The sequence below is a fragment of the Pimephales promelas genome, chromosome 21 (assembly GCF_988280905.1).
Source record: "Pimephales promelas chromosome 21, fPimPro1.hap1.1, whole genome shotgun sequence".
In the NCBI taxonomy this organism is placed as follows: Eukaryota; Metazoa; Chordata; class Actinopteri; order Cypriniformes; family Leuciscidae; genus Pimephales; species Pimephales promelas.
The window spans coordinates 463,200-481,326 of record NC_142789.1 but is presented as its reverse complement, the minus strand read 5'-3'; the positions used below and the strand labels follow the sequence as shown (position 1 = coordinate 481,326).

Sequence of the window (18,127 nt, the reverse complement as noted above, 5' to 3'; positions counted from 1 at the left end):
TAACTCATTAATTCAGAAAAACAGAGTAGATTTTTTTTCTTCAAGTGAATGCAATACGCCTCTGTAAAAAACAGAGCAAAAAAAAAAACAATTCCATGAAAAATTAACTCGTTAATTCAGAAAAACAGAGTAGATTTTTTTTTTCTTCAAGTGAATGCAATACGCCTCCGTAATACGCCTCCGTAGGCACAGAAGCTGCATCTGAATTCGTAAAATTTAAAAAAAATTGTGTTTTAAAAAAATAGATATTTTATTTGGACATCAAGATCATGTTTGCAATCGTGCTCATATTTGTGAAAACAGCTCTTTTGCTCTAGAACAGCTATGGGGTGAGTAATGCTTTTTAGTCTGCGCAGCGCAGCTTCAAGTTGCACACACCTATTAGCTTCGAACACAGCTCAAACAATCAAGGACAGGAACTATCCATTAAATATGATTTTATATTATCACAAAATATTATGTGAATAAAAATTGCTTGCGCCACTGGCAAAACTGCAAAAAATAAAAATTGCTTGCGCCACTGTCATCTTTTCATATCTGCAAATTCACATTTTCTGTGATTGTAACCAAGCGAGGGTTCAGTGGATGAAATATCCAAAAGCACAACACTGCCACCCAGCGCTCAAATTAGTTTTCGTTTTCTTTCTGGCAGGTTTGTGACAGTATAGTCTGAATGGTCCTAATTGCTGTAATTATTACAATGCCTGATTTAGATTTTCACAAGAACTATAGATTTAAATCAGAACAAATGCTGAGCTCTGGGGCATAAAAACAATAATCACGAGGAACCAGAAGCAATTATGTGTTTTGTTTTTGCTGGACCCCATAAACACAAGAGACAAAGCAAAGTTAATTACAAAATGAAACAATACACAGAAGAAAGGACAGTCAGACTGAAAAAGCAGAGTCATAAATACACCACAAAGAATATCCCAAAATTATGTAGGGACATGTCTTCTTGTATGTCTTCTTTGTATTATTAAAGGACGGATACCACCAATCAACCTGTGGTTTGGTCAACTTGAATGATCAAAAGATTCAGACTCTGAACATGCCGTTATAAGTGACAATATAATATATAGTTACATGAAGCGACAGCAACATACATAAAGTCTAACCATTTTTTAACCTTTTGAATTTGCATCCTATTATGATCACATTCACACCAGAAAGGCTATTCTATTTGCATTTTTAGGCTGTGGGTGCTAAAAAGAAAACACCCATAGTAGCCTACCAGTTTAAGCCACAACAGTTTAAACAAAATAGCCTACCCTACCTCCATGATGATATTTTGTGGCTGTAGTGGCTTAAACTGGTGCCAAGTTTACAAAAATATACTAATTGTGTGATTACATTTTTGAACTGCAAAATGTAAACAACCAACAAAGCAACTGCATTTGTGTAGTTGAATTAGGCCTACATTTTTGCTCAAATCCTTAGACAAGTTTACTGTAGTTTCTCAGTCTATGAAAACTGGGAGGAATTACGTCACTACGTACCTGCCTTAAAACAGTTTATTTTTATGCAAAATATAATTTTATATATTTTTTTCTCTCTCTAAAATGAGGCCGGTACAAACCTTTCCTAACTATGTATCAAATTCACGCAACATACACGAGGGGGCGGTACATGATACACACATACATGCGCTTCTTCGTGTGTCTCCTTAGTGCGCATGCGCGGAGTCGTGACCGCGCACTTGTGTGAGGCGTTTGAAACTTCTCGCCGGTGATTAGCACAGCACTGCAACCCACAGCTAACGGTAAGAGCCTTTATATCTTTATCTCATTATTAATAAATCCACTCTCTTCTAGGCGTTATTAAACAATGAGATACTGAATTATCTTGTTTGAATGTTAACCCATGCAGCGCGTGCTGTTAAAGTGAGCTCGAGAGTTAGCTCGTGAACTAACTTAACGTTAACCACATCACGGATTAACGTTACTTTACAGAGTCTTTCTTTAACTAAATGAACCCCGTTTAACGGTTTCTTCAGTGTTCTGCATGTTAAATAGAAAATGCTGAAACGCTGTTTACTTTGACTATAAGGATGACTAGCATTTCAGTATGCTAACAGCTTTAGCACGTGAATCATGGCCCGAGTTTCTGTCTTTAAACTCTGTCAGAAACATCCAAACTGAGACGGTGGGCACCATAAACCAGCAGTCGCTCACACACACATCATAATTTACTGTTTATTCATAAATTCCCGTGAGATAACGTCACCTGAGCTTCGGTCTGAGCAGGCCACGGGTGTGTGACGCCATCTGTCAAATATCAACAGTTTTTTCACTATCGACAAGATACGGGATTATATGTAAAATAAACATAAAAGAGTAATAATCACATCAAAATATAATTTGAATCCAAATATATTTTTGAATCCACTTCATCATCATCATTAGCAGAGTGTATTATTCTCAGAATAACATGATTTTAATAAGTAGTGAACCAGTTAGCCTATGCAGGCAGTCCTTGCTGTGGTTGAATATGTTCTATACTTTTGGAGGGTGTATTGTGAGTTATTAAAGATCAGTTCTCATAGATGGTGTTTTAATTACTGTAGCAATCATGGAGCTCAATGATGCCAATCTCCAAACCCTGACTGAGTATCTGCAGAAAACACTAAGCCCTGACCCAGCTGTGAGACGGCCAGGTAACATTCACATTTCAGAATATTTAAAATATATATATTGACTTTACTTTGGGTTTGACCATGAGAAGAACGTATGTTTACATGGTATGTAACAGCTTTCTCTGTATACTATATATAATATAAATGGATCCTTAATAAAGCTGATTGACGTCCTAATGCACAGTTGTGGGTGTACCTGAATACTTGCCAGGGTGCCATTTTGACACAGTTTTGCAAATGATAAGCTTTCGTGACGATTCTGCCCGCTGTCCGAGCCCTGATTCGTCATGCATCTAGATGAAGAGGTGGTTCGCAGGTTAAGTAATCCATCATGTTTTCTTGTTTGTTCTCGTTGGCTTCTCCATCTTTAGCTGAGAAATTTCTTGAATCAGTGGAAGGAAACCAGAACTACCCCCTTTTACTGCTCACAGTACTAGAGAAGTCCCAAGATGATGTCCTGCGTGTGTGTTCGGCCGTCACCTTCAAGAACTACATCAAGAGGAACTGGCGCATAGTGAGTATCCTGGTAAACATTACTAAAGATGTCTGATGTGTGATGGTGGATGTTTAATGTGGATGTTCTCTTCAGGTTGAGGACGAACCGAACAAAATCTCTGACCCTGATCGGACTGCGATCAAAGCCAACATTGTAAATTTGATGCTGACCAGCCCAGAGCAAATACAGAAACAGGTGCGCATTTCAGATAACCAATGAGAAGCAGTGGTTAAGATAAAGTTGCTTTACTTCTGCAGTTATTCTTCTGTTTTCTGGAAACTGGAATAAGTGCTGTATCTGTAAAATCCACATCACTGGGTTTTAAATAAACCGTGTGGCTGCAGTCTCTAGAGCAGTGGTTCTCAACCAGGGCACACTTAAGGGTTGTCAAGAGGGACACTAAATAAGATACTGTCAAGATACTAGTTAAAGATAAGATATATTTTGTTAAATAACTTAAATTTTGTCAGGATAAATTTTATTTTACCCACTCAACAATAATAGTCCGCAGGGCTCACGAAATTCACTCTAACACCTGATTAAATTTCTTTCTTGTGCTGAACACAAAAGAAGATATTTTGAAGAATGTGGCTAACCAAACAGTTGCTGGTCCCCATTGACTTCCATAGTGGGAAAAATATATGTTATGGAAGTCACTGGGTGACCCACATTCTTCCAAATAACTTATTTTCAACAGAAGACACAAACTTATTCGGGTTTAAAACAACTTGAGAGAGTAAGTGATGACAATTTAAATGTTTGGGAGAACTATCCATTTAATGTTAATAAAACAACAAAACAGAGGAAATCACACACTGCTCTTGACTGAGAACTGTAATAGTAGCTTTAATAAGAATCAATGTATAATTTATACAGTGTATGTTCATTTAATTACTTTCTTCAATGCTACTGTTAAATACACCTACTGTAGCTTAAAAATAAAGAACTGTTTGTTTCATTTCTATATTAGGTTGTGTATGTGTAATGTGTATCTTTGTTCTTAATTTTTAATAACAAAGAAAATAATTTTGCCACTTTGGCCTAAATGTCTGCCATTCTTTTTGATTTTATATCTTGTTGTTACCTATAAGACTTTGTTTTTAAAATAGGGACATTCGTTTGGCTGTAATGCTCATTCACTTGCAAAATAGTAAAGTCAACATTAAAAAGAATTGTACGGAGGCGTATTGCATTCACTTGAAGAAGAAAAAATGTACTCTGTTTTTCTGAATTAATGAGTTAATTTTTCATGAGAAAAAAAATTTGCTCTGTTTTTCTGAATTAATGAGTTAATTTTTCATGAGAAAAAAACGTTTTGCTCTGTTTTTCTGAATTAACGAGTTAATGTTTCATGGATTTTTTTTTTTGCTCTGTTTTTCTGAATTAATGAGTTAATTTTTCATGAGAACAAAACGTTTTGCTCTGTTTTTCTGAATTAACGAGTTAATGTTTCATGGATTTTTTTTTTTTTTGCTCTGTTTTTCTGAATTAATGAGTTAATTTTTCATGAGAACAAAACGTTTTGCTCTGTTTCTCTGAATTAATGAGTTAATGTTTCATGGATTTTTTTTTTTTAATCTGTTTTTCTGAATTAATGAGTTAATTTTTCATGAGAACAAAAATATTTTGCTCTGTTTTTCTGAATGAATGAGTTAATGTTTCATGGATTTTTTTTTTTTTTGCTCTGTTTTTCTGAATTAATGAGTTAATTCAGAAAAACAGAGCAAAAACTTTTTTTTCACAAAAAATTAACTCATTCATTCAGAAAAACAGAGCAAAAAAAATTCTCATGAAAAATAAACTCGTTAATTCAGAAAAACAGAGCAAAAACAATGTTTTTCTCATGAAAAATTAACTAATTAATTCAGAAAAACAGAGAAAAAAATTTTTCTCATGAAAAATTAACTCATTAATTCAGAAAAACAGAGCAAAAACTTTTTTTTCACAAAAAATTAACTCATTCATTCATAAAAACAGAGCAAAAAAATTCTCATGAAAAATAAACTCGTTAATTCAGAAAAACAGAGAAAAAAATTTTCTCATGAAAAATTAACTCATTAATTCAGAAAAACAGAGAAAAAAATTTTTCTCATGAAAAATTAACTCATTAATTCAGAAAAACCGAGTAGATTTTTTTCTTCAAGTGAATGCAATTACACCTCCGTAGAATTGTGCTAAAATCGTGATATGATATTTTTTGCCATATCGCCCACCCCTAATATCATTAAAGCCTAGCGCTAATTGTTGTGGCGCGTGGGAGAAGGTTTTGAGTGCCGCTGGGTTGTGTGTCCGCTGATGTGAATGGACAGTACAGATGGCCTGTTTTCGCTTCTGCAGCTGAGTGATGCGATCAGCATCATCGGGCGAGAGGACTTCCCTCAGAAATGGCCGGATCTCTTGACTGAGATGGTGAACCGTTTTCAGAGCGGAGACTTCCACATCATCAACGGCATTCTCCGCACGGCGCACTCCCTTTTTAAAAGGTATTTGAGACGCATGGGTATAAGATCAATGCATCGTTGTAGTCATTATCTTCAGTGCATCATGTATGCTTTTGAAGTTTAAGTTTGACGTGTCCAATATTTTGTGCATCATCTCTTGTCTTTCAGATACCGCCATGAGTTTAAGTCCAATGAGCTGTGGTCCGAGATCAAGCTGGTACTGGACACTTTTGCACAGCCTCTCACTGAACTCTTCAAGGTTGTAATCTTGTGATTGATGCTAGAATTGTTACAACATCTGTAATATGGAAATGTCAAATGTCATTTGTTTGGATTTTTTTTTCTTTTAGGCTACAATTGATTTGTGTCAAACTCATGCGACAGATATCAACGCCCTGAAAGTGCTCTTCTCTTCTCTAACGCTCATTTCAAAACTTTTCTACAGCCTTAACTTCCAAGTAAGTCTGCACTCGTTCCTCTCATGACAGCTGTTGCACTTGATATATTTTGTAAGTAACATCTCTTTTTTTATTATTATTATTATTATTTCTTCAGGACCTTCCAGAGTTCTTCGAAGATAACATGGAGACTTGGATGACAAATTTTCATAACTTATTGACCTTAGATAACAAGTTGTTGCAAACAGATGTGAGTGTTAAAGCATGACGGCAGTAGCAGAGGAGTGCTCATAATTCTGATTTCTTAAATTAAGAAAATAAAACGTACCGTTTGCCGTAGGATGAGGAGGAGGCTGGTCTGCTGGAGATGCTGAAATCTCAGATCTGTGATAATGCTGCACTTTACGCTCAAAAATACGACGAAGAGTTCCAGCCTTACTTGCCTCGCTTCGTCACTGCTATCTGGAACCTGCTGGTCACGACAGGTCAGGAGGTCAAATACGACTTGGTAAGTGGATCGTATTTAACAACATGCATATCGTTTATACATGACTTTAAAATAATGTTTCTCTTAATGCTGCCTGCTGATATTGTGTGTGTTGTAGCTTGTGAGCAATGCTATCCAGTTTCTGGCGTCAGTGTGTGAGCGGCCGCACTATAAACATCTCTTTGAAGACCAGAATGTTCTCACCAGCATCTGTGAGAAAGTCATCGTTCCCAACATGGAGTTCAGAAGTGTGTGTCGGTTGTTAAAGAACGCGTCTAATGAGATGTAAAGGTGTTTCAGGAGGATTTCTACACTGATGTTTGTATGTGGACAGGTGCAGACGAAGAGGCGTTTGAGGATAACTCGGAGGAGTACATCATCAGAGACCTTGAAGGCTCAGGTCTGTTGACGCTACACTATATTGTTCAGGCTCTTGTCTTTCTGATGTGTGTGTGTGTGTGTGTGTGTGTAGTAAACGATGCCTTCTGTCCTCAGACATCGACACCAGGCGTAGAGCCGCCTGTGATTTGGTGCGAGGCCTCTGTAAGTTTTTCGAGGGTCCCGTGACGGGCATCTTCTCCGGCTATGTGAACTCCATGCTGGCGGAGTATGCCAAGAACCCTGGCGTTAACTGGAAGCACAAAGATGCTGCCATCTACCTGGTGACATCTCTGGCCTCCAAAGCTCAGACACAAAAGGTGAGACGCTATAGATGGCATTTTGATCAAGTCGTTTCTAGCGAACGACCGATATAGATTTTTTTTTTTTATTACCAATACCAATTATTTGGTTTTTACTATGGTTTCACATTCATAGTTTAACAAACTTTCCGTAGGAGCCTATTGTTTTTACTCAAGCAAACTTAATTCACCTTTGGCTAAGCCACACCCTAGAATGTAGATTGACCAATCACAGCGCAGCCAAGAACGAGCTCCCACACAGTCTCTGACACTTTTTCACAGCGCTCCATTGACTTTCAACACAGGCGTCTCATATTTTTGGTCTCGGCAGGGTATTACCGTCGTAGTTTTATCCAAAACATGGTTAAATGTTGTGCCTCGGGCATTTGTAACACAGATACGCGTTTCCCAGAGAGGTTGGAGGGAGGTGTCCGTTTTTTCCCTTCCCAAAACCGAAGTCAAATCCTGACGTGTCGTCCAAGTCCAAATCCAAGTGTCGTCTTTGTATTAAACTGTATGGACGTCCTCAGTCAGCTAAACCCCTCAAAGATCAACAAGCACATCTTTTTTTTACTAATAACCTTACTGTGACTGTGAAGTTATACTAGTTAGACCATTTTATAATGTTTTAGGTTATGATTTCAGTTCTCATACCGGTTGTTGACACGCTAGCACATGCTGCTAATAATACAGCGTTATACTCGTGTAACATTAGTCCGTTTGCTTTGTAATAACAATTATAGAAGTGAATAAAGACCTACCCTGCTTTGCATGAACAGTGTTGCTCCCTGATATTGTTAGTCCCTGCCTACGTCTCCATTAGTAGGATATGCGGTGATTATTTTTTTGACTGTGAGCGGTAAGTTAACGTTATGCTTTTGCCTCTATTTTGGATGCATTGTTTGTTTTTTTGCGTTTCACCTGTATGTCTTGAATATAGCCTTCGAACGCATGTTGCGGCCCCTTTTGCCTACTTCTATCGGACACTTTATTTGCTGCTTTATAAAAGTTTGATAACATTTCAGCAGGAAGAGCTGTCACAGCATAAGCCATGAGGAGCGCAGATGAAGTTTGACGGATGTAGCAACAGTAACTAAGGGGGGTGGGGCTTAGCCAAAGGTGAATTATACACACTCAGTGTGTCTCATTTAGCTGGTACGCTGTTTTGCGGGGCTGAATTGTGCAGCTGCCGACTTAAAATTAAAACTCCCCAGTCACAGTGTCTCCACAACTTGCAATGCTCATAAGCCGCGGACGGGCCTGTTCACACATCGCGTCTTTTGCGTTCTCAAGTTTATTTAAAATACAAGCGCGTGGTGTGCGTGCTCATAATGGAAGCGACTCGCTTTTTCCAAGCACGCCTGCGCCGCATCGAGATACAGACATCTCGTGTGGACTGAGGTAGGCCTGCGATTTTTAATGGAAAACCTTTCAGTTAAAAAAAATATTTAGTGTTGGCCAATTTGACTTTTTAGAAAACAAGCTGCAAAATTTCAATTTACTTGGCCGTCAGATTTTTGGATATTTTGCATTTGATTTCTTTTTGTTTGTCTGAGGTCCAGTCTTACAAACGTTCACTTCTGTGTTGCAGCATGGAATAACACAAGCCAATGAGCTGGTGAACCTGTCTGAATTCTTTGTCAACCACATCCTAGTAGACCTGAAGTCTCCTAACGGTAATGGACGTCTCATTTTTCAACTTTTCAGAAGGGCTAAACGATTATGGAAAATAATCTAATTGCGATTTTTATTTTTTTATTATTTTATTTTTTTAGCAATATTGTGATTTAAAAAAAGTTCTTTACCTTCTGTATTAGTCGACAAAGACGAGCAGTAAATCATTGTACAGTAGGGATGGGAATCTTTAGGCAGCTCATGATCCGATCTAGTTTTTTTCTTATTAATCTTAATAACACTTAAAATATGTATTTAATTACATGTGTAAAAACACATACTTTAAAAAAATAAATATAAAAAAAAACCATTTAATTAAACCAATTACATGATAAGAATTTTAAATGGGCTATATAAAATAATATAGCTTCAAAATATAAAAGCTAGTAAATAAAGCGAAACAAAAAAAGCATTACAAGCAATAAACAAAGAGTGGTCTCAGTATTTAAAAGTAGGCTGTCTGAATGTTTTTCATTCAAGAGCTGGAGTGATTTTTCTCTGAATCGATCCAGGATCGTTGGGGAGAGAATAAATAACACAATATCACCAACATTAAAAATAAACTGTTCTTTTCTGAACGCCAGACTGCGTAGCGTGGCAAGTTGATGCTTGATCTTGCAGACCGCTTTTCTCTCGCGTGTCACGTGACCAGTTCATCATATTGCGATTTTATCGCAAATTGTTCAGCCCTACTTTTCAGACCAATTTTGTTATATTTTCAGTGTATATACACTAGAACCGCAGTGGAATGAGTTGTTTTCTTCTTCATCCCCTCAGTGAACGAGTTCCCCGTTTTGAAAGCAGATGCCATCAAGTATGTCATGACCTTCAGAAGTCAGGTAAGCACTTTCTTTTCTATTACAGTGTGTGCTTTCCGCTACACGAGTGTCCTGCGCTGTGTGTGTGATGTTGTCGTGTGTGTGTCCAGCTCCCTAAAGAGCAGCTGCTGGCGGCGGTCCCGCTCCTGGTGTCGCACCTGCAGGCCGAAAGCATCGTTCAGCACACCTACGCCGCTCATGCCCTCGAGAGACTCTTCACCATGAGAGGAGCCAACAACTCCACCCTGTGCGTTCACACACACACGACACGAGAGGAGTGCTCATGCTCTGAAGTTTGTCATTGTTTTAAACTAATCTTGTTTTTCAGCATCACACCGACTGAGATGGCGCCGTTCACAGAGCAGTTGCTCAATCACCTGTTCAAAGCTTTAGCAATCCCTGGCTCATCCGAGAACGAGTACATCATGAAAGGTAACTTCATTTTTACACCGTATTTGTCCGCTTTATTTTGTTTACTTTAATATTCCTTGACCTTTTCTGTTTGCCGCCTCTCCAGCCATCATGAGGAGTTTCTCCCTCTTGCAGGACGCCATTGTGCCCTACATCCCCACTCTCATTGGCCAGCTCACCCACAAGCTCCTCCTCGTCAGCAAGGTAAGCCGGTCAATAAATCTGCCGTCCACGGAAGGGTTTGTCCAGTCAATGTGGTCCATGTCTCAGTCCATGGCATTGGGTTCACTGGCAGGACACACAGAAATATCCGTCCATTACAGGGGACACTTCCAGAGCCGGACTTGATCCTAAAGGCAGGACGGGACACCTCCATGCTAATGGGGACACAACCATACTATTTTACTAGTAGTATTTCTGAAGCATGTAAATCATCAGAGAATAGCCACTCACTAAATAAAACATGTAATATAGTTACAGCTCATTTGCCAAATTGAAGACTTTATTTAGTCATTTAACCCTTGTGCATCAATTAAAAAAAGTTACACATAGGTAAAAAGAGGACAAAAATGTCCATGTCATAAAAATGTGACGCTTTGGAGCACAGACTTAAGTTTGGTATCATTTTAAAGAAGACCCTTTGCAGATTATTGCTGAAGTAAAGAAATAATAAGTAAATCCAAAAAAAAGTTATATAGGTATAAGTTTATGAAAATTATTTATATAAAATATATATTTTATAAATCAGGTTGAACTCAAAACTGCAATAAAATCAAAGCCTTAAATCTAAATAGGTTGTGTTTTAAATTTGAGGATGATATCTCAGAAAATGAGCTTTCGGTAACAGTTTGTTTGGGCGTAGTAACATATTTTCCCCATTGGGTGGCAGCAAAACCCCACTGGAGCTCACAGTGATTGGATCTGAATTTGCAGTTTTTCTCTCTCAGTATTACAAACACACACACACACATATTTTTTTATAACACACATACTAACCACACTCTGACATCCATACCAACACACCCACACAAATATTGTTGCATAATTTATCCAGTTGGCTCTATAATATGCCGAACCAGAAAACAGGAATAAAGCGATATTTGTTTTATAGGCCAAACTTAAAAAAAAATGACACCATCTGATAAAAAATAGTAAAAATAGCCATCAGAATGAAAGCCTGTTAACAAAGATTGCATAATTTTATAGTTAACTGAACCGGGGATTAAAAATGGCAGTTTTAATGGGTTTCAATGGGGACATTTTTGTCCAAAAGGTGCTGAGAGGGAGTATTTTTTTGTACCTAATGCAAAAAATATTTTTTTTAGAAAATGACGGTGAAATGGTAAAATTCTAATAAAAATACAGCCCTGTGCCAAGTTTTTTGCAGTTAGCTTTAACACAGGCAAAGTGATCAAAAAAAACAAACTGAAAAGGACAAAAATGTCCATAAGGATGCACAAGGGTTAAATAAACTGGTAAGCAATATACTTCATAAATGTACCCCCCTCCATTTTAAACATCCACAACATGACATGCTTTTTGGATATTTGGGCACCCTGTTGAAAGATGACTTTTATTATTTTAATACTCTCTGCAGAATCCCAGTAAACCACATTTCAACCATTACCTGTTCGAGTCGCTGTGCCTGTCCATCAGGGTCACCTGCAAGGCCAATCCGGACACCGTGGGCAGCTTTGAGGAGGCGCTGTTTCCGGTGTTCACCGAGATCCTCCAGAGCGACGTACAGGGTGCGTTACACTCTTAGAAACTCTTAAACCTCTTATCACACAATTGTGTGGTGACTTGCACAAACGTTAGCATTTATTTGTTAACAACAGCAATATGTCCATGTCTTTCTTTCTTCAGTCGAAAAGAAATTAAGGTTTCAGGATTTTCTCCATATAATGGACTTCAATGGGGACCAAACGGTTCAAGGTCCAAAAGAGAGTTTCAGTGCAAACTGTTCAAAGGGCTTTAAACGACTCCAGACGATGAATAAGGGTCTTATCAAGTGAATCGATCGCTCATTTAATAAATAAATAACAAAGTTTAAGTTTTATAAGCTCAAATGCTCACCTTGCTCTGTTCTGTGATGCGCATTCGTGACTCTCCTGTTCATCAAAATGAACGAGTCTTTTTTTGAGTCATGACTCTGAGGGTCTTTGATAAGACCCTTATTCATAAGACCCTTATCCTGGAATGTTTTCATCAAAAACCTTAATTTCTTTTCGACTGAAGAAAGAAAGACATGGACATCTTGGATAACATGGGGGTGAGTAAATTATCAGCAAGTTTTTTTTTTTTTAAGTGAACTACTCCTTTAAGCTCTTGATGATGAATGTGTAGTTTTGGGCCCGTCCTGAAGCGTGTGTTTCCTGGTCCTGCAGAGTTTGTGCCGTACGTCTTCCAGGTGATGTCTCTGCTGCTAGAGATCCACTCCAGCTCCATCCCGTCCTCCTACATGGCCCTGTTCCCTCACCTCCTGCAGCCCGTCCTGTGGGAGCGCACCGGGAACATCCCGCCGCTCGTCCGGCTGCTGCAGGCCTACCTGGAGAAAGGAGCCGCCACCATCGCCAACACCGCCGCTGACAAGATTGTGAGATGTTTTTGCCTGACTAATACACATAATGCAGTTCGCCTCACTTGAATGACCTCTCATTAAAATACTTGCCCCCTCCAGCCTGGTCTTCTCGGGGTGTTCCAGAAGCTCATCGCATCCAAGGCTAACGACCATCAAGGCTTCTACCTGCTCAACAGTATCGTGGAGCACATGCCTCCGTAAGCCCTGCGCTATGATGAGGACACGCGAATGCTAACGTTGGCATGTTTCTGTGCTCTTTATTTTTCTCTTCTGTTTGTATGCAGAGATTCCATCAACTCGTACAGGAAACAGATCTTTATTCTGCTCTTCCAGAGGCTCCAGAGCTCCAAGACGACTAAATTTGTTAAGAGTGAGTGAGTTTTACTTTCCTCATATTAGAGCCAGACCAATAACGGATTCTGAAGACCGATACCGATACAAATATTTGTTGGTTTTAAAATCTGATATATATCGGCCGATATTTTTTTATTTTATTTTTTTCAGGAACGAGCAACAAAACATTAACAGATTTCCCTAACATTAGTTATTTGTATTTATGTATGAGTTTTAATTGAAATAATATGATAATGTGTTTTAAAAAGAAACTTGTTTCTTTTATTGTCGCAACAGTACAGGAGGAGGAACCAAAGCTCATTAATTAATTAACAAAGCTAATTAAATTCTGATGATGATTGTGCTATTAGCTAGAATGTGTTGCGTGTTATAAACGAGTGTTGCCAACAGGAACGGTGTAGAGCGCCCTCTGGTGGACAAACTATACAACTCCAACATGACATGGTTGAAGCGTGTTTCGTCCATTTTTTTATTTATTTTTGAAATATTCATTTATCGGCCATTATAACTGCCGATACCGATAGTTTGGAAAATGCCTAATATCGGCCGATAATATCCACCGCATATTTAACACTACAAAACACTATACTGAACCATTACTCTTCCTCTTCACAGGTTTCCTCGTGTTTATCAACCTGTATTCTGTTAAATACGGTGCCATTGCGCTGCAGGAGATCTTTGATAGCATCCAGCCAAAGTAAGTTGCTAAATGTGCAGTGCAGATATTTTGGAAGTATTGAGTTGTGTGCTTTTTGTTTATTACTGATATTTTCCCATCTTAGTATCTTTGTAAAAAGGGCCTATGTTTGTTTATCTTAAATTTTTTTGCTGAACCTTTCCATTTCCTCGTCTCCTCAGGATGTTTGGCATGGTTGTGGAGAAGATTGTGATTCCTGAGGTGCAGAAGGTCTCGGGGCCGGTGGAGAAGAAGATCTGTGCGGTGGGCATCACCAAGATCCTCACGGAGTGTCCTGCGATGATGGACACGGAGTACACCAAACTCTGGTAAGACCAACTCAGCATGTGTCAAATGATGAATATATGAGGTCAGGGCTCAAAACTCAACTTTTGTACTTGGTAGCACTGGTGTGTTTAACTTCAGAAAGTGAGAGGGCACCAGCAACATTCATTTAGTTCATTTATTCATAAGAGAGTTATGTCGGTGAAGAAGTCTCAAACCCCAGTCAGTTATTCACTATACAGGAAATATTTTAAATTCAGAAACGGTAAAACTCAACAGTTTAACTCTGGAGGAGCTGTAAAATTAGTCTATTTCCAAAAGTGGAGTATCCCTTTAACCCTCTGAGGACAGATTGGGTGGTACCGCCCAAAATGACATACTTTTACAAATGTGTACTTATCTTAAAACTATTCATGGTAGAGAGGTGCAGCTTTTTTTGACATCTTCCTCAGATTCTGCTGAAAACAGTGATAACTTACCCGGCTTGTATACACACCGCCATTGAAATCGATGTTGTTTGGCAGATTCACGAACAACAACCAATGGAAAAATTGCCGATGGAGAAATGTTTTTCTTACCCAATCAGGGCAAGGTTACCTTGACGTATTCTAGCAAATCAGAGGACTCTTTAGCCTGCAAGGGGTGGTACTATATAGTAAGGGATATGACAACAGCGTCGAGTAGAGGAAGAGACGACAGAAAGCGAACGGACATGTCGAGTATAAACGTGCTGAGATTTATATGAGAGAGAGACAGAAGAATTATTATATATAAAAATAAATGTGTGCATATATATATATATATATATATATATACATACAATTAAATCATTATTTATTATTTTTATGATGGCTAGCAGTAAACAATTTATGGTGAACAGGCTCTGAAACAATTACTAGAGAGTGATGAGGAGAAAGCATTGCATAGAATATTCTAAGCATTCCTAAGAAAAACGCCCATCTGTAAATAAAGTTAGATTTCTCATTGTTCTTTACACATTTTATTTAACAATTAAAAACGATTAATTAAAAAGCCTTTGCATTACACGTCTGTCATGCAAAGGCTTTGACAAATATATTTTATGTTCAAAAACCGTTCACTGTTGTGTGACGTGTGATTTTTCAGAAATAAATGACAAAAATCGAATTTCTGTTTTTGAAATTCTCTAGTATATTGTAAATTTTTCACTCATACTTCCTTTAAAAACACATTACATGCATGCTTATGTTAGCTTAGGGTCTTCTGAATCCATAGATACCAAACACATAGTGTTCCATCACCATTACATATAGTTTATAAGCCCAAAGTTAGATATTACATATATAAGCCCAAATGTAAAAACAGTGTGCATGAGTGTGAGCGATGTTGCTGGCTGCAGTTCACTTAACGGCCACTACTCTCGCTAATAACAAGGTTTCTGAATTCTGCATACGGCCCCTTCAAACAGAAGGAAACACACTATCATAAAAAGGACCCGTGCAGACCCTCGTGACCTTTTTATTATTCAGATCATCTGCTGAAATCCAGACTATTTCTGATGTGCTCAATAGATTAGCGACGGTAGCTTCGTCACGTCCAGTGTGTACACGCGGTGTCGGACGTTTGCGAGAACTCCTTTTCCGTTGACCCAAACCTGGGTTATGTCGTTTAGGGCTCCTCTGCTGCAGGCTCTGATTGGGCTGTTCGAGTTACCGGAAGATGACAGCATCCCCGACGATGAGCATTTCATAGACATAGAGGACACTCCAGGGTACCAGACCGCTTTCTCCCAGCTGGCTTTTGCAGGCAAGAAAGAACATGACCCCATCGGAGACGCTGTCAACAATCCCAAAATCCTCCTGGCTCAGTCGTTACACAAACTCTCCACCGCCTGTCCTGGAAGGGTGAGTATCACTCATAGGATGGCTTCAGGGATGCTGATGTGATCATGAACATCTCCCCTACCCAGAATGCCTGCTAACTGAGTGCTGTTTGTGACAGGTGTCCTCCATGCTGAGCACCAGTCTGCCGGCAGAAGCGCTTCAGTACCTGCAGGGTTACCTTCAGGCTGCCTCTGTACAGCTGGTGTAGACACACACACACACACACACCGAGACGACCAATGGACTCCACATGAGCGGAGACGCACCGCCCAGTGATGATGAAGGGTTTTAAGGGCTTGTTTTAATGAATTTGACTGAGCAAGGGATGCTGGGTATACTGGTGTGGAGGGCGATCGCCTCTGCTCATGTCGGCGCTTCCCCTCATGTGTTCAACATTTGCTCTTGTTTAGTTTGCCGTCTCGCACAACTATTGGTTCGTCAGTATTTTGAAATGTCGCCTTTTACAAATATGAAACATCTCTTGGGAGTCGGCAGATATTTGGGAAAGTTGTTTCCGGTTGTTCCTTTTCCTGTAGTTTTGGAGATGTTTTTACTGTATAAACGAGTTTTTCAGCGCAACTATAAGTGTCTCGTTGCATGTAATTGACCATGTTTTGTCTTCATGTCTTAGTTTTGCTGCTCTAGTTGATCAATAAAGTGAAGCACTTGTGTAACATGTTGGTGGTGTGTTTGATTCAGGATCTGAAGACCACAATCCCTGTATTGTGCTCAGCTGTTCACGGCATCACACGCTAAAGCGGCTTTACCGCACTTCATTCCGGGAGAGACGTGCGTTCATTTTCCATAATCATGAATAGTCAAGATTTCAGTTCATAAAATGAGTTGTGTAACATTTTAGCACTCCATCACTGGCTTATGCTTCATAAAACAATCTGACCAGATTTGCTTTAGCCCATTGATGATTTAAGGCGTGGATTACATGCTTTCTAACTCGCACCACATCACATGCAGCCTGTTCACAGCAGATCATAACAATAACGGGAGATTATGCATATTTATAAGCCTAAACCAAGCTCTACCTTTAACCCTATAGTAAATACATGTACTTAGTTAACTTTACACCATAACACCCGTTAGTGCTGTTGTCATTAATCATCCTTCAATGTGAGTGCCTATTTTAAGCCGTTTTAGTAAATTCCAATTATTTATAACTTTGAAAATCTATTGTTATGTTAAATTGCAACAATGATGTCATAAAAAGCTGAGATGCATCTGTTTTGAAAGTGGTCTATTGATTATTTTGTTGCATGAACACATTCATTATAATGTTACAAAACAATGATTTGTTTTTTGTGTCCAAATCTCACTACTGCTTATTAATAGTAAGATAAAGGTTAGGTACTGTGTGTAAGTGATGTAGAATCTGGTCATGCAGAATACGGCATTAACCCTCAGGTGCTCTTCGCTCATTTCTGACCGAAAAAAAAAAATCACAGCTGCATCGCAATGTTATCAAACTTCGTGACTTTTATGGCATTATGTATGTGAATACAAAAAAAAAAAATGAGGGCATGCTAAGTGGTCTTAAAAAACAATAGTCACACTTGTGGTCTTCGGTCAAATGATGACCCATAGGAAATGAATGGGAAATTGACAAAAACACAAAAAGTTCTCTGAATTTTTGTATGTGCAATCTAGAAATTGGCCACAATTCTAAAAAAAAAAAGTACACCGCAGGAAAGGGGTGACACTCTACAACATTTAGAGTGCAAAACAGACACACACACACACACATCCAAACACACTTTTATACACATGCACACCAATAAATTTTGATTACAAAAAGTATGTTTTGAATTTTTAAAAATCACAGCTTCATCGCGATGTTACAAAACTTGGTGACTTTTATGGCATTATGTATGTGAACACACACAAAAAATTAGGTCATGATCTGAGCATGCTAAGTGGTCTTAAAAAAATAGTCACACTTGTGGTCTTCAGTCAAAAATGACCCCCATAGGAAATGAATGGGAAATTGACAAACCCAAAAATTTTATTTATTTTTTTTACATTTTTTAAATAAAAAATAGTTTTTGAGATTGTTTTTCAACTATATATTCAAATCCACAAAAAAAAATGTGTTCATAAACAGCTGGGGAATTCACATGCCTCTCCATAGAGAGCTGTACATGCCATCTAGTGGTTACACCATGATTCTACGCTTTTTCTCTATACTGTAACCAGATGGTGCCAATTTTCTTCAAACATATTTTTTTTCTGAAGGCCTAGACTCTATATTAAACTAAAATACTGCATTAATATTTTTAAAAAAATAATTATATATATATATAGAAATATATACATATTT

At 38.4% G+C, this 18,127-nt stretch overlaps 1 protein-coding gene across 1 annotated transcript; it reads left to right on the top strand.

Annotated features, from left to right (window-relative positions):
- The first annotated feature begins 1,622 nt into the window (after window positions 1-1,622).
- Window positions 1,623-16,472, top strand: cse1l (chromosome segregation 1 like). The gene is made up of 25 exons (XM_039656228.2): window positions 1,623-1,762; window positions 2,567-2,656; window positions 3,007-3,149; window positions 3,225-3,326; window positions 5,469-5,614; window positions 5,741-5,831; window positions 5,923-6,030; window positions 6,128-6,220; window positions 6,311-6,478; window positions 6,576-6,705; window positions 6,792-6,857; window positions 6,953-7,155; window positions 8,729-8,813; window positions 9,589-9,650; window positions 9,740-9,876; window positions 9,958-10,061; window positions 10,147-10,244; window positions 11,638-11,788; window positions 12,428-12,636; window positions 12,721-12,818; window positions 12,906-12,991; window positions 13,591-13,672; window positions 13,834-13,980; window positions 15,588-15,819; window positions 15,917-16,472. Exons 2-25 carry the CDS (start codon window positions 2,572-2,574, stop codon window positions 16,004-16,006), a joined length of 2,916 nt encoding a protein of 971 aa, XP_039512162.2. The 5' UTR covers window positions 1,623-1,762; window positions 2,567-2,571; the 3' UTR covers window positions 16,007-16,472.
- The last annotated feature ends 1,655 nt before the right edge of the window (window positions 16,473-18,127 follow it).